At 47.5% G+C, this 22,152-nt stretch overlaps 1 protein-coding gene across 5 annotated transcripts in view; it reads left to right on the forward strand.

Annotated features, from left to right (window-relative positions):
• The window catches only part of Col18a1 (collagen type XVIII alpha 1 chain), a 159,397-nt gene that overhangs the window by 30,553 nt on the left and 106,692 nt on the right, over positions 1-22,152 (forward strand). For 2 of the 5 annotated variants that reach the window (XM_087598405.1, XM_087598406.1), the window contains exons 2-3: positions 15,421-15,512; positions 20,660-20,730. In XM_087598405.1, coding sequence (XP_087454531.1) covers positions 15,508-15,512; positions 20,660-20,730 — 76 coding nt within the window. In that variant the 5' untranslated portion in view covers positions 15,421-15,507. 5 annotated transcript variants of the gene reach the window in all.

The raw sequence follows: 22,152 nt of genomic DNA on the forward strand, positions 1-22,152 counted from the left end.
ATAACCCTGTGCAGGCTCTTTCTGCAAGGGAGAAACATGTCTAGTGGCTTTAGCTCATCTGCAAGTATAGAATCCTTGACTTCCAATTGGACTTCAGGCATAGGCTAGCACCACAGTGGGGTCAGTATATGGAGACACCCCTGGATGAGGTCAGGTTGATTTTGGACATAGTAAACTTAAAATCTTGGAGGTCTCAGGAATAGGGAAGGCTCCATCCATACTCAACCTTTGGCTAAAACAGAACATAAACTCTAGGCACACTTCAAGATTGAAAAATTCTGTCCTGCAAGAAAGTTCTCTGTACAAGAAAGTAAACAAGTCAAATTAGCTTCAGGAAGTCCCTGAAGCTGAGCAGGTTCACTAGGCTCCTCCAGTGTGCAGGCCCACGGGCAAGCCCTGGGAGGGCAGAGGAGACAGCTCCTATAAAAACTTCTATTCTGCAGGTTACTCTGAATAGAACAAGGAAACCAGTGTTGTAGCTCAGTGGTGGAGCACCTACTTAGCCTATGCAAGATCCTAGGTTCTATCCCCAGTGTGATAAAATATACAAACAAGTAAACAAACCCAAGGAATGGGCAAGAAAATGCTAATAATGATTCTGGCCTGACTCTTGTCCCCAGGGGCAGATCACATACCCCTCATCTGTCCTGCTGTCTCCCCCATGCATCTCCAGCTGATCTCACTGACACAGAGAACACCTTTCCTGCTTGCAAGTCGTCGAGTCTCTAATGTATTTAGAGCCCTCAGTAATTCCACCCCCGGATTAAACTCGGACTTCTTGATGAACTGCAGATCCAGACTTTGCCTCTGTGTGCAATCTGCGCAGACTCTGCTTGCTCCCTGGCAGTCTCCAGTCATACACACCTGGGTACGTGGATAGTGGGTAGTTAATAGGGCTGTGTTTGGATAGATCAGTGCCTGTCCCATTTGTAACAATTGCTAGACACGCTCAACCCCGGTACTAGTTGTCCCACGGTATGCTGTGCTTCTGTGTATGTTCATATGTAGGGATATATGGATGGAAGTTCACATATATGTACCTATGCATACATGCAGAAGTTAGAAGACAACATCAGTTGTCATTTCTCAGTCACCATTCATACTGTTCTTTTGAGGCAAAGGCTTTCACTGGCTTGAAACTTGCCAAGTACACTAGGCTAGCTGGCCAGCGAGCTTCAGAGATCTGCTCGGTTTTGCTCCCACTGCCCTAGGGTTACAAGTACATACCACCATGCATCCGGTTTATTTTTATTTTTTATTTGATATGGGTTCTTGGTATTAAACCTTTTGGTCTTTGTGTTTGCTAAGTAGCACTTTCAGGGACTGTGCTCCCAAGTGTAACTGTTTTTTTTTTTTTTTTTACTTCGAGATAGGGTTTCTCTGTGTAGCCCTGGCTGTCCTGGAACTCACTCTGTAGACCAAGCTGGCCTCAAACTCACAGATCCACCTGCCTCTGCCTCTGAGTACTGGGATTAAAGGCGTTCATTACCAGGCCCGGCTACTCTAGTGTAACTTTTCAAAATGCTTCTTGACTCCCAAGTATAGCCCAGTTTAGATGGTAAATTGCATCTCTCTATAACTGTATTATCCCTTGCCCTTCTATTGGGAACTTGTTGGTTGTAGATCCTTCAGTCAGACTCTTAACAGCCACGCCGGGTAGACAGCCACCCCCATCAGTGACTTCTCTTTGGGACAACAAGCCCGGTGGACGATTCTAGATGCTATCTCATGAGACCCACAGCCACAAAACCCCACCTTGGTTAGGGGCTCTGGTTCAGGGGCTTAGCCCCCTTCTACCAAGACAGTAGACCATGTCCTAAGACTAGACAGCAAGGAAGGTGGACAGGCTGTTGGTATCAGGAACTGCTTTCCCCTCCAGCAGTGACATCACCTGCAGGTGACAGGAACCTGCACATCTGTTGCCATGGCAATGGCCATACATTCCCAACATCCATTTGGTCCAGCTCCCACTTTGTCCTGGGATCAGTTACGTCACAGTTGAAATAAAAGGAAGACCCTTCCTACCCCCTTTCTCTTTTCCGTCTTTCTCTCTTCCCCCCCTTCTGTCTCCGATGTCCTCAATAAACCTCTTCCACATGGGACTGTATTGGCCTGGTGAGGTCTGTCTGGATGTGAGCCATGATTCTATCACAACACAGGCAGTGCAGGACTTCCAAACAGTGTCTGTCCAGTGCCACTCAGATGGGTCGTGTGGCTCTCTGCTATTGTATGCCTGTTGAGGTTTGGCCTGTTGCTACATAACTGTAATGCTAGATTCTGTATCCCAAGGTCTAGCTGCCTCAGGACGAGTGAATTTTCCAGCGTACCAGCTTTTGTTGTGCAAACCTTGCTCCTTAATTTAAAACTATTGATTGAACAAAGATGCCTACAGCCCATAACTGGGCGGAAGAGAGGTAGGCAGGGTTTCGGTTCCCCAAGTTTGGGGTCTGAGGCAAAGACCATGGAAGAGAGAGGAGGAGGAAGGAAGAAGGTTCTGTGGAGTGAGTGACTCGTGAGCCATGGCTATGACTGTTGGCCTGGGAGTAGGAGCAACCCAGATGGAACCCAGCAAGTGATATCTCGGGGGGAGGGGGGGTTATTGATAGGGAAAGTAGACGAATTACAGAGGGTTGATATCTGCCCAGCTCTAGTGCTTTAAGGCTTAGTATAAATATAAAGAATTTGTGTCTTTTATTTGGGAACTAAATGATCTAAGATGGGGTAGAAGCCCTCAGATACTATTTACCACAACAGAGCTCAGTAGTCCACCACATGTGGCCGAACTGGCCAGCTTCAGGGGAGGTTCTGCTGTGCTTTAAACACTTATTGGTAGATACAGTGGCTGGGGCTCAGCTCTGAGGCAGAGGAGGGAACATCAGCTTCAGACTCTGAAAGGACTCTTCTCTAGCCATGTCAGGAAATATACAAGCCCCGAGTGAATGACCAGGCCACAGCGACTGAAAGGATATGCCCAGCCAGGTCAGGCTTGGCCAAGGTCACGAGATCAAGCCTGTGCTCTCCTTGGGCTAGATCCTGAGTTTTCCTCTTCCTCCATTCATAGAAACCCCTAGAGGGTGGCAGGGGTGAGGGCTGGACAGAAAACAGGAAAGGGGGAAGCAGATGGGGAGGCCAGGACTGAGCTGGAGGAAAAGGAAACAATGTGAGAGGCGAGGGGAGGAAGGGGAGGAAGGGATGCAGACAGGGCTGAGAACACCTTCAGAGCACAATGAATTGTCTAACAATGCTGCCCCTGGGCTGGCCTGGGCAGGGCACCTGGGCAGTTCCCTAGACTCAACTCATTGAGCCCTGGATTTCACAGTCACTTGTTTTTCTCACCCTATAGCTCCTTCCAGTATCCCCGGGCCTCCTCTTAAGTTGGGGGTAGAAATGGAGCATTCCAGTGTCCTCAGGGCACCCTGGTGACTGAGGGAGCTTTTTTCTTCATGGCCTGTCTTTCACTCAGAATTTTGTGCAAAAGAGTTCAGTTTCGTTTTGATTTTTAACTTTATTTTATATGCATTGGTGTGAGGGTGTCAGATCCCCTGGAGCTGGGGTTGCAGACAGTTGTGAACTTCCAGGTGGTTGCTGGGAATTGAACCTTGAGTCCTCTGGAAGAGCAGCCAGTGCTCTTAACCACGGAGCCATCTCCCCAGCCCCAAGAGTTGAGTTTTATGGGAAAATTCATTCACATTTGCCTTCCTAAGAAATGCTAAGCATTTTTTTACTCCTTTGTTTGTTGTAATGTACTTCACATATCCAGAAGTGATGTTACTGTGCACATGTACCATGCAAAGAGTAGTAACATAAAGATTGCCCTCAAACACACTGCAGCCTCTATACGAGGTGTTCCAGATGTTTGCTGTGGATGAGGTTTTCTGGCCTCTGTCCTGGTCTTCCTTGAAGACCCAGGCAAAGTGGTGAGGTGAGGCAGAGAGGAGCCACCAAGGAGACTGCTATATATTCTGCTGCTACCTGGCCTCTGCAACTTAACCTAGACATAGATTCAGATATCTTATAGACCAAGCTTGGAGAGCCAAGCTGGGAACATCTGTAGACCTGGTAGACCATTCTAAGAGCATCTGTCGACTAGACTGAAAACATGATTCTGGAAACATCTGGTAGACCAAAATGAGGATATCTGCTAGACCAGGCTGGTGCCATCTGGTAGACCGTTCTGGAAACATCTGAGAGACTACTGAGGACACATCTGGTAGATAACTCTGGAGCCATCTGATAGATCGTGCTGGAGCGCTATAGTAAACCACTCTAGATACATCTGGTAGGTCTCATTGGTGCCATCTAAGTATACCAAGGCTGGAACCATCTGGTAGACCATTCTGGAAACATCTGAGAAACTGCTGCAGACACATCTGGTAGACAACTTGGGAGCCATCTTCTAGATCATGCTGGAGAGCTATAGCAAACCACTCTGGAGACATCTATAGAGCACAGTGAAACTATTTGATAGACCACTCTGGGGACATCTGGTAGACCTCATTGGTGCCATCTAAGTATACCAAGGCTGGAGATATCTGGTAGACCTCACTAGAGCCACCTGGTAAACCAGGGCCTTTACATTTTGTTTTCCACTTACAACCTCTATTCATCTGAGCTACTTTTATGCAACCCCATATGTATATACATAACAGGTATACAAATCAAACACTTATTGATAATAAATTATAAAAACGTTTACAAAAATTATTTGCCACACATATACTTTCACAATGTATTAACCTGAAATCAGATTTGTATATCAGTGAGATGGATGTGCTTGTTTATTTTTATATAAATAATTAAGTTTTGACTAAATATTTAATACTCTGGTATGTAGCATCTTTAAAATTTTTCAGAATTGATTGCTATTTTGATTTTATAATTGTCAGTGCTGAGGCTACTATATACATATGTAGAACAAAATGGCAGAAGTAATTTTAGGGCCATTTCAGAAGTTGTTGGACGTTTTGTTTTGAATTGAATTTGATTTCTTTACCCTTCCCTTCTCTCTCCCCTTCCTCTTTATTGATGTTTAGGAAATGTATAGATCGCTTCCTCTGGATAGGACACGATACCTCAATGTATAAGTAAGATATCTTTAGCTTGTGTATGTGTGTGTGCACATACATGTGCTCACACATACACATGGTATGCATGTTTGGTATAGTTCTGGAGGACCTAACTATCTTGTATACTTAATTGGGAGAATTTCCCAGTTTACTGTGATCCACAATAATGCCTTTCAATACTTTTGGCCAGTACGTAATGAAAAACCGTGTCCATGGAATCACTGAGTACGAATTCTCTTGTGTACAGTGTCTGTCCTTCCGTGGTATTTCTGAGTGTCACCCACCTGGCTGTGTGTACTAGTCCTATGCTGAAGCCCTTCTTTTGTGAATTTAACACAGCTTTTTGCATTCTGCTGTGACTATTCCTGTCCATGTCTTTAGGGAATACATGACAGTTATATCTGTTGGATGTATTCCCAAGAGAAGGATTTGGGGATTGGAATGCATGCTTCACTTTGCTCCATATGGCCAGTTTTCCAAAGAAGTTCTGCTAATCTCCTTGCAGCGGGAAGTGAACATCCCAGATGCTCATGTCCTTTTCTAGACTTGGCATCATCTTTCTTGCCCTTTTTGACAGTCCTCCTGATGAGTCAGAAAAAGATGTATCCCTTTCCCATCACTGTGGGGAGTTTTGGTTTGGGAATAACTTTCTCATTCTGTTGCCATGGAAATCTGATAAGAACCGAATTCTAGACAGGGTTGGTGCCCCTGGCAAACACAATTCCTGCGTGGCTCACTGCTCCTGGGATCACAGGCCTCAGCATGTTCTGGAAACACGAAGAGGTGATGCGATGTGAATGGGTGCCCACATGTATGGCCCACACCCTCACTGGCACTTGGCTGGAAATCACTGTGGCCTCAGAGATGCACTCAGGTTGTAGGGTTCTAGGTGGGTGCCGTCACACATCCATGCAGGGCTTGCCCCTCACATCTGAGCTGAAAACAGGTAAAACAGGAAAACCTGGGCATCTTTGTGAAGCTAAGTTGATTATGCACCTGGGGATCCGTCTCTGGGTTTCTAGTCTATTCTCTTTTGCTCACTGGTGTTTCTACTACTTGTCCAATACTGCTGTTTCACTTATCATAGTCAACAACAAAATGTAAATTCATAGTGAAATATTGGAAATAAGTTGGATACAACCCCCAATGTGTTTTTTCTTTTCCTCCAATAGGGTGGGCTACCCTAGTCCATTGTATTTTATACATAGTTTATAAGCAGCATGCTGGTAGTTAGAAAACAAACTTACTTGGGCCCAACATGGGTTTGTGTTCATTTCTACATCAATTTAAAAGAAAACAAAGTTTTAATAGACTGTAACAAAATCAAAAGAGTGAAACAAAATATCCAGTCTTTCAAGTTAAGCACATGCTACAACCACCTTTTTATTTGCAACTTTTTCAAATAGCAGTCAAGTTTTGTAGATTTCTTGGCAAGCAGATCTTCAACATGTTAAGTTCATCTCTGGGTGGTTTGTTAGTTCATTTCAGCTGTCAACAAACCTGGAGTCATCTGGGAGAAGGGAACCTTAATTGAAGGACTGACTCAATCAGAGGGGCCCATGGTCATGTGTGTGAAGCATTGTCTTAATTGCTCATTGATGAAAGAGGGCCAAGCCCACTGTGGGCAGTGCCATCCCTAGGTAGGTAGTCCTGGCCTGTATCAGAAAGTTAATTATGCATTGGTCTGGGAGCAAGCCAATAAGTGGTGTTTCTCCATGGTCTCTGTTATGGCAAACAGAAGAGCAAACTAGGTCAGTGTTTTTATGCTTTTGTGTATGTATAGCTTTAAAAATAAATCAAAACGCTTCCTCTTTTTGACTTCTTTAATCTCTTTGCAACCACCATTCTACCCTCTACAGTAATGGGTTTAGCTTAATGCTGTTTGTATTCTAATGTTAATTTGGGTCCCTAAAAAAATGTTTGCGTGTGATGTCTATATGTAGCTTCTGGGAACCTGCCCTGAGTTGGTTCTGATTGGTAAATAAAGATGCCGGCAGCCAATGGTTGGGCAGGGCAGACAGAGGTGGGACTTTAGGATTCCTGGCTTTGGGACCCTGATAGGTGAGAAGAGGAAGGAGGAGATTTGTGATGCTGGGAGAGTGGGGAAGAGAGGAGAGACACCTTCCCTGAGAAGAGTGCAGGACAGAGAGGCATAGCCATCATGTGAAGGAACCGGGAGAGCATGGTCCAATTGGTCATCCCTCTGGGCCCAGAGCAGCCAAGATAGAACATAGAATTAGTAAGTAATAACTCCGGCTTTGATGTATAACATGTTAATCTAAATTCCCCAGTGGGTGCGCATGTGCTCCTTGCTACCCGCCCAAAGTGTTTTGGATTTGAGAATAAAACACACACACATGCAGCCTTTTTTTTTTAATATGCCCTGAGCAGCTCAATGGCTGGGCCACTCCCAACTTCCACATTGCTAATGCCTCCCCTCCGATATTCCTGAATTATTACTTACTAAAATCTATATTTCATCTCGGCTACCCCAGACCCAATGGGGGCGTGGCCCCGGGAGCCATTTCTCTGCTTTCTCTCCTTCCGCTGTGAGACTTCCTGTTTCCTCTTGCCCGGCAAGGTGATTCTAAAAACTTCTCCTTTGTCTCCCGGCCTAGCCATTTTCCGCCAATCAAAGCCAAGTAGGGGCAGGGACCCTCAGCGTCATGCAGGTTCCCGAATAATTTTGGGAGCCAAATTAACACAAATAGCATCAGAACCAATCTACAATAGGGATTAACCGGGTGGAGGATAGGTAGTGGCTGAGTTATTGTGCTGAGTAAGACATATTATTTGGGATCTTTTTTTATTTTTATACACATGACAAGATTTTACACCAATAGTCAGTTAAATAGTACAAATTTACATTCAGGAGGAATGTTAAAAAAAAATTCAACTAAAAAAAACCACTTCTTCCTGTGACCCATAATCCCAACATTTTACAGTGCAGAAGACATATTAAAATATAAAGACTGTGTGTGTGTGTGTGTGTGTGTGTGTGTGTGTCCTTCATTCATGAACCCAGACTGTTGGGGTGGGTAGCAAACCATATTTGAGTCTACACTCTACTTCTCTGGGTTCAGCTATTCCAGATTCCACAGGTAAGGGAGATAGAGCAGCGTCTGTTATCTGTGCACACAGGAATTCAGACGTCCCCTTGACATACCAAATCTATTCCCTTTGCATGTGTACCCGAGAAGTCGGGTCGTTGAGTTACATGGCGGTTCCCATTGTAGTTTTCTGAGACTTTGTCGCACTGTTCTACAGCGGCTGCGCCAATCGCATTCCCACCAGCGGTATGCGAGAGCTCCCCTCCCCCAACATCCCTTTACTGTCGTGTTTCTGAGAGTGACCATCCTTGCAGGCACGGGGTGATACCTGATTACATGTCCGTGGTGTTTAGTGTTGCTGGCTGTGTCACCAAGGCTTCTTGGTCACTTATACGTCTTCTGCTGAAAAATGGCTGCCTGTTTCTGGCGGGTGGGTTATTTATTTCACTGCTCCCAAGCTGTTGGATTTCTTTCTCTTCCTCAGATTATTACCCTTATCAGCTCTCTGTTGAGTAGGCATTTCTCCACTTCCACACCTGTCTCTTCTCTCTGCCGATTGCTTCCTTGGTTCGGCAGACGTCCTTTAACTGGATAGAATTCACTTGTCCCATTTTAGACTTGTCCAGAAAAATCATTGCCTGAACCCAAGTATAGAGCTCTGTTCAGACTGGTGGATGGATCCTTGTCCTTGCCTTGTCCCCTGTGCCAGGAGGTGGTAGCCCATGCCTTTAAACCCAGCACTCAAGGAGAGAGGTGGTTATCTGTGAGTTCAGGGCTAGCCTGGGCTACAGAGTGAGTTCCAGGATACCTGAGGCTTGTTAGAGAAACCCTGTCTTGAAATAGATAGATAGATACATAATCCCAAAGCAACCATAAACTTGTGGATTTATTTCTGAGCTTACAACTCTGCTTTATTCTAAGTAGCATGGTGTTTTGCTTTCTATAGAGTTGTACTTTTGAGTTAGGCAGTGTGGTGCCCTCAGCTTTCTTCCTCTTCCTCTTCCTCCTCCTCCTCCACCTCCCCCTCCTCCTCCTCTTCTAAAAGATTTATTTATTTATTATATATAAGTACACTGTAGCTGTCTTCAGACACACCAGAAGAGGGCATCTGATCCCATTACAGATGGCTGTGAGCCACCATGTGGTTGCTGGGAATTGAACACAGCACTCTTAACCACTGAGCCATCTCTCCAGCACTCCAGCTTTTTTCTTACTCAGTAGGGCTTCGGCCATTTGGGGTCTTTAATTGCTTATGAAATTTAGCTTTTTTTTTTTCCTAGTCATGTGAAAAAATGCTATTGGGATTTCGATGGGCCTTGTCTTGAACTTGCTGATGACTTTGGGCAGTGGTGGGCGCACTTTTATAATATTAATTTTTCCTCTAGGTGCACATGGGCGACCTTCCTATTCATTTGTGTCTTCAGTTTCTTTGATCTGTGTTTTAGAGGTTGGCATATAGGTCTTTTGTTTCCCCATTAAAGTTTACTCTGAAGAATTTTATCTGGGAGGATGCTGTTGGCAGGTGGGACTTTCTTCATTTCTCTGAGGGGCTATGTCCATTTTATGTCACAACTTTAGTGAGTGGGGCTTTTGGTGGGACTTTAATAGGGGTCTAGGTCATCTGGAAACAAGTTACTTAGTTTCTTTCTTTCTTTTTTTCTTTCTCTCCCCAGTTTAGGTGATGCTTTTCTCTCTCTTACATTCCCCTAACACTGGTTATAAATATTGTTTGGGTTTAAAATTTGAATTATTTGTTATTGGCTTCAAGGACTGCATTTATTTACTTATTTATCTTTGCCCTTATATTTGCAATTTTTGTAACTTATAATGTTTGTGTTTTGTTTTTGTTTTGAGTCAAGTTTTCTCTGTGTAGCCTTGACTATCATAGAACTTGCTCCGTTTGCCAGGCTAGACTTGAACTCAAGATCCTCCTGCCTCTGCCTCCCGAGTGTTGGAACTAATGGTAGGCAGTAGGCCAGACTTAAATTTAATAGCCACATACATATACATACATACACACATATATAGGTATGTATTTTCCATGGAACATGCTACACACAACCCTGTCATATGTGAAAAGACATTCGATTTTCCTTTCTAGCGTAGTCACTATGTTTTTCTTCCCTCATTGCACTCAGTCAAGCCTCTAGGACAATGCCACATACAAATGACATGCTACTGAGACCCCTGTCTTGCTCCTTAGGCTAAGGAGAAGGCACTCAGTTCTTCAACATTAGGCATAAGGATGAGAACTTTCCATGGAGATCCCCCTTAGGCTGGAGGGCAGCCCTTCCATTCACAGCTTGTTGGGAATTTTCGTGTTGTTCAAAGCTCAAGTGGCCAGGCAGTGGTCACCCCAGCACTCAGGAGGCAGAGGCAGGCAGAAGTGATCTCCACAAGTTCGAGGCCAGCCTGGTCTACAGAGTGAGTTTCAGGGCAGCCAGGGCTACACGGAGAAACCCTGTCTTGAAAAACAAAAACAGAAACAATATTAATTTTTAAAATGGGGCAGGGAGAAGGAAGTCCAAATGTTTGATTTTGTCATGTTCTCTATCTAAATATTGGGAAAATTTTCCTAATTAATCCCGATGATGGGTTCGCTCTACAGATTTCCTGGACTCAAAATACCAAGTACTTTCCAGGCATTTGGAATACTTCGGTTGAACAAAACTGACAAATTTTTCATCCTCTTTAGTGTAGTTGGAATGTAGGCAGAAAGCTCAATCAGGAAATCACATGACAGTTTTGAGAGACTAAATGCCACAGACAGCCCCCACCTCCCAGCACTATATTAAGGCAGTAGTTGTGAAAGCCTCTAGCGTACAAGGGACAATTTTGAGTCTGTTTGGTGGCCCCTTGGGAAGGATGCACGTGGATGATTGGCTAGAGTGTTTCTGGGGAAGGGCGCTTGAGTCGGGTCTCCTGTCCGTCTGAATCCACTTAGAAGGCTACAACTTGGTTTGGTGGCTGAAGGATTCTTCCCCATTAAGATGCCAAAAAGGTTTCTTGTGATTTCATGGCCTCGTTTTTCATGGCTGATGCTGATAGAAGCTTTTGTAACCCTCCAGACAGACAGACATTCTCATCCCTCTGTCTTCTCTGGTGAGCTACAAAGTAACAGAGATGCTGGAAGATGGTTCCATACTCCTGACCTTTTGGTTTGGGCACTTTGTGAAATTTTCCCTCACGTGAGGACAATGAAGACGTCATCGTGGTCTTCTTCTTCTTCTTCTTCTTCTTCTTCTTCTTCTTCTTCTTCTTCTTCTTCTTCTTCTTCTTCTTCTTCTTCTTCTTCTTCTTCCTCCTCCTCCTCCTCCTCTTCCTCCTCCTCCTCCTCCTCCTCCTCCTCCTCCTCCTCTTCCTCCTCCTCTTCCTCCTCCTTCTTTTATTTTATTTTTTTTCCGGAGCTGAGGACTGAACCCAGGGCCTTGCACTTGCTAGGCAAGCGCTCTACCACTGAGCTAAATCCCCAACCCCTCTCCTTCTTTACTTCCCTCCTTCCCTTCCTGCCTCCATCCCTCCTTCTTTGTTTCTCTATTTTGGTTTTTTGAGATAATGTTTCTCTTTGTAGACCTGGTTTCCTGGGACTTCCTCTGTTGACCAGGCTGGCCTCAAACTCCCAGGGATCTGTCAGCTTCTGTTTCCCAACTGCTGAGTGCTGAGGTTAAAGGCTCTTTCACCACCATTGCCTAGTGTTTTGTTTTGTTCTCGTTTTTGAGACCAAGTTTCCTTTTCTGGATATCCCTGGCTATCCTAGACCTTGGCATTAGGCTGGCCTCGAACTCAGGAATCTGCCTGTCTCTGCCTCCTGAGTCCTGAGACTAAAGGCATGGGCTGCCACTGACTTGCCCAGCTCCTGTTTCTTGGGGAATCTAGAAGGGTATCCCTGTATCTTTTTCTGTTGAGACTTCTGCTGACCGGACACACTCTCAGAAGTGTGTGCGGGCATGTGGAGGCTACAGGACCTCTTTAGTGTTGTCCCCAGGTACTGTCCCCCCTTTTCTTAGGATCTCTCACTGGCCTGTAACTTTCTGATTATGCTAAGCTGGCTGGCTGAGCCCTGGGGAGATGAGGTGCCTCTGTCTCCTCTCTAGGATTACGAGTGTGTGCTACTATGCCAAGATTTTGGTCTTGTTTTTTCCTTATGTGGGTTCTGGGAATGAACTTGGGTTCTCATGCTACCAACTGAGCTTTCTCCCTAGATCCTTTTGTTCTTGCTTTATGGTCTTATTTATTTTATTTTATTTTATTTTATTTTTGAGACAGTGTTTCCCGTATCCCGAGCTAGCCTTGAAATCCTTATATAGCCAAGGATGACCCTGAATTTCTGCTCTTTCTGCATCTACTTCCTGAATGCTAGGATCACAGGAATGGGGTTGGGGACTGAACCCAAGGTTTTGTGTGTTTGAGGCAAGCACTCTATGAAGTCAGACACATTTCCAGCCCCCTTTACTTCTTTTAAAACCTCAAGAGCTGCCTTAAGATGTATGACAAAGGGGTTGGGGATTTAGCTCAGTGGTAGAGCACTTGCCTAGGAAGTGCAAGGCCCTGGGTTCGGTCCCCAGCTCTGAAAAAAAGAACCAAAAAAAAAAAAAAAGATGTATGACAAAAAATATCTTTTTTTTTTTTTTTTCCGGAGCTGGGGATTGAACCCAGGGCCTTGCGCTTCCTAGGCAAGCGCTCTACCGCTGAGCTAAATCCCCAACCCAACAAAAAATATCTTAATATTTAGGCTTATTTTATTAATTTAATAGTATGAATGTTTTGCCTACGTGTGTGCATGTGTACCATGGAGCTACCTAGTGCCCTAGGAGGTCAAAATCCCCAGTAACTGGAGTTGTAGATGGTTGCAAGCTGCCATATGGGTGTTGGGAATTGAACCCGGGTCTTCTGCAAGAGTAGCGTGTGTACTCAGGCCAGGGGAGTCTGGTTCTAGGCTGTCGTCCTTGAGGGAGGCTGGACAGTTGATCCCAGATTCTCACAATGAGTAGCTATGGAGGACTCTAGCTCTCCAACTGTGTAAGGCAACCTAATGATTCCTGATTTATAGATGCATATGTTCTCTCTCTCTCCCCCCCCCATCTCCCTCTCCCTCTCCCTCCCCCCTTCCCTGAGTTCTCTTTCTCTACTGAAATGGAACAGACTTTCTCCGTCCTTTTTCCTTTTCTCGAGTTTGAATTCACGCGAGCGTCTTTTTCTGCTTTACTTTTGTTTGTTTTAATATTTTGGCATTGGTCCTGGTAAACATTTCCTGAGCTTCTTCAGTTTATGGCGTCTGTCATTAATTTAAAATTTTCTCAAGCACCATTTCTTCAAACACTTCTTCCCCTCCCCCTGCATGTGGGCTTGTTGGAAACAGTCCTCAGTCGTGGGAGAGAACACCATGGTTTCCAGTCATCATGGTTTTGCGTGCGTGCCTGTGTGAGAACGTGTGTGCGTGTGAAGGTGGATCGTTCCTGGCAGAGCTGGCTTTACGTTCAGTTCCCTGTCTCTTCCACTCAAAGGACAAGTCTGCCTGCTCAGCTTGCTGCAGCCACACCTCAACCCTTCCATGATGGCCTCCGTTCTGGGTATATAATTTTAAGCAAGAGTTCAGGATCATCTTCCCACTCATCAGTGATGGGATTATAAGTCAGGCACACTGGTTTCATATCAATGCATGTGTATGCATCAAACTGCAAAAAAATAAAATAAAATAATAAAAAGAATAAAAAGAAAAAAAAAGAAAAGGAGAAAAAACTGGGAAGGGGCTGTGGTTTAAAACATTGTGAATTTTTTTTTTTCCGGGGCTGGGGACCGAACCCAGGACCTTGCGCTTCCTAGGTAAGCGCTCTACCACTGAGCCAAATCCCCAACCCCGTGAATTTTTTAAAAAGATAGTTTTTCGACCATAGATGTTTTCTCTTTCTCAGACTTCCCAAGGCATCTCTATGTTTCTAGGATAACATACATCTGAAGGAAAAACACAAGAAGATAATAAGGACCATATTGGGTTGGAGAAGGAGAACAGAGGGGAGGGGTGAGCTGAGAGGCCATTTGCTCCACCAGCAACATTTGGACTCTGAAAGGAAACTATAACTATGGTCCGTGTATGCCTTCAGTAGTTCCAGGCTGGACTGGGGTGGAGATGTTGTATGAGGCAGGAGCACATGACTAAAACACGGGATTGCCAGGAAGGGAATAAAACTCCGGAGGCACAGGCTAGCCCGGCCCATTATTAGGTTCTGTAAATGGCCCCAGTGAGAGGGTACACTGGGGCTCCTGCTCAGCCGGGACTCAGTTTTCCTGTCCTTCCTGGAGACCCAGCTTCAGTATGCGTCACACCGAGCATGGCTGTGGGCCCCGAGTCAGCAGGATCCAGGGAGGATGGAGAGAGAGCATGAGGCAGAGAGAGATGAGGGAGGCGAAGGTCCTAGGTTCTAATCAGATGCTGGGTAGGTTCTGGGTTCTATCACCCAGGTCAGTGGTGATAGCTGGAAAGAGGGGTGCAGCAGAGGCTTTGTGGGAGGATGAAGGTCCCAAGAAGTCTGAGGGATGAAGACGTGCATGTAGCTGGGAAAGTTTTAGTACTGCTTTGAGAGTCAACAAATGCAGATTTTGTGTTGGAGCATGTGTGTGGTGTGTGTGTGTGTGTGTGTGTGTGTGTGTGTGTGTGTGTGTATGGTAAATCTGGTTGTATGTGTCTCTGTGTGCACCTATAATATTGTGGCATATATACTTGGGATAGTTTTTTAAAGATTTATTTGTTGGGCTGGAGAGATGGCTCAGTGGTTAGAGCACTGTCTGCTCTTCCAAAGGTCCTGAGTTCAAATCCCAGCAACCACATGGTGGCTCACAACCATCTGTAATGGGATCTGATCCCCTCTTCTGGCTTATATATAATAAATAAATAAATCTTTAAAAAAAAGAAAAGATTTATTTGTTTTTACGTGTATATATCTGTGTAAGCATGTGTCACGTGTGTGCGGGTGCCCTCAGAGGCCAGGCAGAGTTACAAGCAGTTATGAGTTGCCCAACACAGGTGTTGGGAACCCAGCTCTGATCCTCTGGACGAGCAACAGATATTCTTAACCGCCAAGCCCTTTCCCCAGCCCCTGCTTGGGATAGGTTTGACCTGAATGGTCCTCCCAGCTTTAGGGAGGCATCCTATATACTGGAGTTAGGTCTACTGTGCCATTAACCGGTGGTTCTCAATCTTACTAAAGCTACAATCTTTTAATACAATTCCTCATGTTGGGCTGACCCCCTAAACCATAAAATTACTTGAGTTGATACTTCATAACTGGCATTTTGCTACTTTTCAGAATCGTAAGGCAAACATCTGATATGGTACCCTCAAGGGGGTCGTGACCCACAGGTTGAGAACTCCTGCTGTTAGCCGACTTGGAACCATGAGGTGAGTTCCAGGAGAAAAGTGAGGTGCAGGCTTCGCTGCTAACCATGTGATACCTGGTGGCTGTCTGTCTGGCGGGGTGTGAGAAGCCACTTGGAGCTCTTTTGTCTCTGGAGCATCAGTAACAGTGTGACTGAAAACAGAGGTGATGTTTCCTTCCACTTGGAGCCTCAGTCCTGTGCAAACAGAGGCTTTAGGTCTTTGTGTGATGCCCTTTGCCCTCGAGTGACAGGGAGCTAGCAGTCTGGTTTCTCCTCACTTCTGGAAAGTAGACAAACAAGGGGCCCCAGCAAATCAAGTAGAGGGTGGTTACTTCAAACCTCAGAAACTGTGGACTTGGTATCTGCCCTGCTCCAAGACAACCACTTCCCATTAGCAGACCGGGCTCTCCAGCCATGAGTGTTCCAACCCCATACTGTATGTTGGCCAGGCCTTTTTCACAGTGGCTGCTTTAATTAAGGTCTCTTCACAGGGACATAATGCTTTGCTTTGTGGGTGTCCCACCGTCTTGTAACTCACAGTTACAAAATTCTGCCGGGATACATCCTTCCATGCACTGTCAAAGGACAGCTCACATAGTCACCAGAGCTAGGCAGGAATGGATTGTGACAGCCAAGTGACAGAGTCTAACAAAGGATCCCCCCACCACACACACACACACACACACACACACACACACACACACACACAGAGAGAGAGAGAGAGAGAGAGAGAGAGAGAGAGAGAGACAGAGAGAGAGAGAGACAGAGACAGAGACAGAGAAAGAGACAGAGACAGAGAAAGAGACAGAGACAGAGAAAGAGACAGAGGACAGAGAGAGAGAAAGACACAGAGAGAGAGACAGAGGACAGAGAGAGAGAAAGAGGACAGAGAGAGAAAGAGACAGAGAGAGAGAGAGACAGAGAGAGACAGAGAGAGAGACACAGAGAGAGACAGAGAGAGAGACAGAGACAGACAGAGACAGAGACAGAGAGAGAGAAAGAGGACAGAGAGAGAGACAGAGAGAGAGACAGAGGACAGAGAGAGAGAAAGAGACAGAGAGAGAGACAGAGACAGAGAGACAGAGAGAGACAGAGAGAGAGACAGAGGACAGAGAGAGAGAAAGAGGACAGAGAGAGAAAGAGACAGAGAGAGAGAGACAGAGAGAGAGAGACAGAGAGAGAGACAGAGAGAGAGACAGAGGACAGAGAGAGAGAAAGAGGACAGAGAGAGAGAAAGAGACAGAGAGAGAGACAGACAGAGAGAGACAGAGAGAGAGACACACAGAGAGAGACAGAGAGAGAGACAGAGACAGAGAATGAGAATGCTCTGCAGGTCTCAGAAGGGAGCCCAGGGCCTGAAAGTAAATGGTTGAATGGCTTCACTTTGAGCTCAGGTTCAGGGACTCCAGGGCCGGGCCTGGTTGAGACTAGACTTCTGATAGACACTGTGCTTTCCATAGCTACCTGGCCCATGTTGTAATTTCCCCCTTCTTGTTGAAAAGTTACTTGGTGGCCTTGTAATTTGGATCTCCAGGAGTTAAAGGTTTGGTCCCCAGTCTTCGGTGTCACTGGGAGGTGGAGGAAAACCCAGGGCCTCATGGTGGAAAGTAAAGGCGTGGGACGTGTTTTCAGAGGGGCTACCGAGGCACATTTTTTGTATACATAGTTGAGCTCCAATCACTAATCGAAGATTGAAGAATTAGGCCTGCTCTGGTGGGAGTAGACCTGGAAGGCAGGCAGCAGACACAAGAGCCCCTCCTTCCCCTCCCCCTGCGTCTACCTCAGACTCCCCACCTGCTCATGGCTTCCAGGAAGACAGACGTGAATACAAAGAGAGACAGGATTCCTGAGATCCAGGACATGCCCCTACATGTATGTGTGAACGAATGCATGTTGCCTGACACACACGCACATGCTATGTGTAACTATGGAGACACACACACACGGACTTGCACAAGAAGACCTGCGGGTCACAGACCTATGCTCCCCTCTGAAACAATTTTAACCCTACCCTTCCCTGGTCTCCATCAGTGGGCAGCCTTCTCTGCGATGGGCTTCTTGTTATGATGTTCTGCCTGGCTTAAGGTACCAGTGTGACTGGGCCAACCACAGTCTGAACCCTAAGAAATGACGACCCTAAAGGAGGCATTCTTCCTCCCAAGTTGATTTAAAAATCAGCTTGTCATAGCAACAGGAGGTTGTCTCACACGGAGCTCATATCGGCCCCCATGGTGTCTCTCTAGATATAAGAGGAGAAACAGAGTCTGCAGTTGATCCCATGGTGATAGGACAGCCAGGTACCATGCTGAAGACTGATTTCTGTCTCTGTGAGCCCCCCCTCCCCGTTTGCATGCACTCGCATATATACGTGTGAGCGCGTGTGTGTGTGTGTGTGTGTGTGTGTGTGTGTGTGTGTGTATGTATGTTTTCCTCTTTGCCCCTCAGTTGTAGAGAATGAACTAGGGCTGGAGATGAACCCTGCCCTCCCCAGCACATCCTGTATTTTAATGGAAGAAGAGAAAGGGCATAGAGTATAGCATTAAACTGAGATTTTCCTAAATGCACATCTGTATTCTCAGGGGCTTCCCAGCTTCTATAGTGATCAGGTCTTAATTGCATATACCAAGGGAACAAAACCCTTCCAGGGAAAAACTGTGAATATTATGGGACTAATGAAGATGCTGTTATGTTCCCCTGGGGTAGGACAGACATGGTGGGAAAGACAAGACGTGTAGAACGCGCCTTTTTAACAGCAGAGGTTGCATCCGGGCATCACGTTCACAGCAGAGAGCTCCGGTTGGTTTCCATTGTCAATAGCTTTGTTTGTCACTAGGGCCCTTTGAAGAATAATCTTCCCTGTGTCTGGGAAAGACAGGCTTGGTTGTCTCCTGCTGGTCCCCATTCACCATCACCAAATTCTTCCAAAAAGGACTCCCCTCTGCTGGAGGTTAAATCAGAAGAAGGCAGGCCGCAGACTCTGAAGCCCATAGATGGCTGGAGTGGCTCCCCCAACCTTGCTCCAGGATTCCTCCCACGAACTACAGACAGCCCTGGGGGCTACATCCTGCCACCTGCAGAGGCCTGCATTTTTGGACACATAGTTGAGCTCCAATCCGCTAATTGAAGATTGAAGAATTAGGCCTGCTCTGGTGGGAGTAGACCTGGAAGGCAGGCAGCAGACACAAGAGCCCCTCCTTCCCCTCCCCCTGCATCTACCTCAGACTCCCCACCTGCTCATGGCTTCCAGGAAGACAGACGTGAATACAAAGAGAGAAAGGATTACTGAGATCCAGGACATGCTCCTACATGTATGTGTGCACGAATGCATGTTGCCTGACACACATGCACATGCTATGTGTAACTATAGAGACACACACACGGACTTGCACAAAAGACCTGCAGGTCACAGACAGTGTACTGACCTATCCTCCCCTCTGAAACAATTTTGAAAAAGAGTTCAGGGCAATTGATCATTTCTATTCTTTGAGAAAATGTGGACCACCATCCTCTTGATTGCCTTCTTCCTCTCTGTGCCCTTTTCACCTGGACGGGGACTCTAAGTTTGAAGGCAGATGAAGTGGGGATGTAGGCCAGGTGGATGAGCGAGACTGGGCAGGCCCCTGGGTCTGGGGCAGGATCCGGTCTTTGAAGCCTGGAGAGGAGTCAGATGATGTGAGCAGACGAGAATCCCAAGCAGGCCTCGGGCTGCAGCTGTGGAGCAGTGGGCAGAGGAGGGCAGAGCCAGCCTAGGTCAGGAGGTGATATGGGGAAGGAGAGGCAGGGAGACTGGAGAGGGGTCTGGGAGGCTTAGGTGGGACTCTGGGGTAGAGCTAGGGGGTGGTGTGGAAGGGCTTGATCTCTGGTCTGCAGGCAATGTGTGTGTCACATCAGATGGTACAGACTCAGGGTGGAGGTATGAGAGGGGCTGGGGAGCCAGGCTAACCCTGTGGCTATTTCTTTGTGGTCCAGGAACTGAGGCAGGCCAAGAAGGACAGTGGGGATGGGCAAGGATGAGGGCCAGGGTGTTTGGGAGAATGACACTAGGTCAGTGCGAATGGCTTTCTGGAATCTAGATTTGCTGTCCGATGGGTGTCACTGTCTCTGATTTTGTTAAAGTCCAGGCCAGGAAGGCCATGTTGCCCAGTTCCTGGAGGAAGGAGCCCAAAGGTAGGTCAGGTAGTAGGGATTAGGAATGCTGAACTGGTAGGAGAGAAAAGGATCGTGTGTGTGTGTGTGTGTGTGTGTGTGTGTGTGTGTGTGTGTGTGTCTGTCTGTCTGTCTGTCTGTCTGTCGACTTGAAAGTGCCTTCTTATCTCTGAGCATCCCAATTGTGGGGGTGGAGGTAGGGGCAGGGGTCACCCTTGGGAGTACACATAACCCATGTACACCTGCAGGCAGGTGCTGGGTGAGGTGCCCATGGGTATGCACCATGGTAACGGTTTTAGAGAGCCAGCCCTGGACTAGGAGGCAGTGGAGATACTGAGACTGGCAGGGCCCTCTTAACATACCCAGCGATCTAGAGTGCAGGGGACTTAAGAAGTAACCACTGTCACTTTGCAGTGTCCACTGGCAGTAGATATCTTCTTTCTTTAAATCGCTGGCCTTCCCGTCGTCCACCTCACGGACTGAACACAAGTCCTCTAGTGGGTATAAATTAATGAATGCAGGACATCCTTGCACCTTGCCCTGGGTTTGAACCTAGATCTCACATGTTGCCTCTGGTAGCTTGGTGAGGCAGCCTGGTATGAAGGAACAACACGCGCGTTGGAGACATTGAGGAGAGGAAGAGACTGCCATTAGGAGTTCTAGAAGCCGCGATAGATGCCAGCCCTTGTCCACCCTGCTTGTCCTCAGGTTCTGATCCTAGATCCTATCAGATCGCTCACCAGGTCCTCTCTGGCTCAGCTCTGCGCCTAGAGCCCAGGGCCCCGCCCATTGATCTGTCTCCTCCCCGTCCCGCCCCTGCTCGCCCCTGCCCGCCCCTGCCCTAGCCGGCAGCAGCGGTCGGGAGCGCTGTGGGCAAGCGGCTCACGGAGGAGCTGGGTGCAGCATCCGGGCGCAGACGGCCTGGCCTGGGGAGATGGCGCCCAGGTTTGCAGGCTCAGGGGTAAAGGGTGTGAGGGAGTGATGGTCGTCTGAGGCCCGCTAACCTGTGACTGTCGTCCGCAGGTGGCACCTCCTGGACATGCTCACCAGTTTGGTCTTGCTGCTGGTGGCACGCGTCTCCTGGGCAGAGCCAGGTAAGCCTGGATAGAAGTATAACTTGGTGCCCCAGAGTTTGCCAGACTTACGTGCCTTTTACGCGTCTCTGGCTTGTCCCAGCAACAGCTACCTCTTAGCCTGTGCGGTCAGCTGGGAGGCAGTAGCGGCCTGGCCCTGCCCACGCGCAGGTGGCGGGCGGTGGCTGGATTGCTCAGTGGGTTGTGCGGTGGTGGCATTTTCAGCGCTGTGCTGCTTATGATAGCCATTCATTCTCTAGACTTTGAGCGTCCTGGGTTCCGGGGTGCGAGCTGTCCGTGTTTGGAGTCCCTTGCGGGGTGGCCAGACTTAAGCAGCTCTGCGGAGAAGTTTGTGCGCTCCGCTGGTTAGGCGAGCGGAGACACACACCGGTGTCCCACCTCACCAGGGTCGCCCTCCCTGGCCTCATTCTCGGCAACGCTTGAGTGAGTGGCCGCCGCTGGTCCCTCCAGGTCCTCGGGAGGGACTGTGGGCGGAGTTTGTCACGGCTGAGAAAGAACCGAGAAAGATCGTTAAGTGCATGGCGTCATCTTTGAGTTTCCAACCTGTTGAGGCAAAACTGCGCGTGTTTGCCCGAGGCCGGACTCCGGTGGCCGGCTAGTCTTTGTGTGCTGCTGCAGCTTAAGGCCCCTGTCCCCCGCGCCTGCAGTGGTGTCGGGTTGCGCGCGGTCCCCTTTGATGCTGATGAGCGCCAAGCAGCAGTCAAACCGGCAACAATGCTCCTAAGCCCATGGAATCGTCGCCTTCTATGCTGCCCGGTAAGGACCACAGCATGGGCGCGCTGAGAGCTTGCTTTGCCACCAGCTCTGCAATTCGGCAGCTAACCAGCAACTGGCTGCTCTCCTGCTCAAAATATCCACAAAGCCCCTGAGTTGGGGGCTGGTGCCATGCCAGACTGCCAGGGTAGAAACCCCCGCGCTTTATCACAAAGGCGCCTGCTGGTGACCTCCCCCAAGAACCAAGTCGGTACTCGGCAGTGTCACCTGCCGTGGTCCCAGGCCTCTTGCGCACTGCATCACAAAGGATAAAAAAAATAGAGGCAAGGAATCACTCAGGGCAGGAAAAGTAACTTGGTCTATTGTCATTTCGGACTAAACATCAGTTCGTGCTCTTTTTAAACCGCGGATCTGAAAAGCACCTGTTGGCTGGGTAGCAGATAATTCTTCATTTACTTGTGTTAACTACGGGGGTGGGGTAGAGTGGGGTGGGGGTAGGGTAACACCGCCTTGCAACTGCCAGAAGTGGGTCTTGGCCAGGCCGTTCTTACTGACCTACCACATGGCACTTGGAGCTATTAATCAAATGAGGGACTGGCAGGGGCTGCAGACAGGGATTTGCAAGCCTGGGGCCTCTTCTGTAACCACTGATGACAAAGGAAAGATGCTAGAGAGACCAACACACACACACACACCCCAGCCTCCAGC

This window comes from Rattus norvegicus, chromosome 20 (genome assembly GCF_021556685.1).
Source record: "Rattus norvegicus strain SHRSP/BbbUtx chromosome 20, alternate assembly SHRSP_T2T, whole genome shotgun sequence".
Taxonomy (NCBI): Eukaryota; Metazoa; Chordata; class Mammalia; order Rodentia; family Muridae; genus Rattus; species Rattus norvegicus.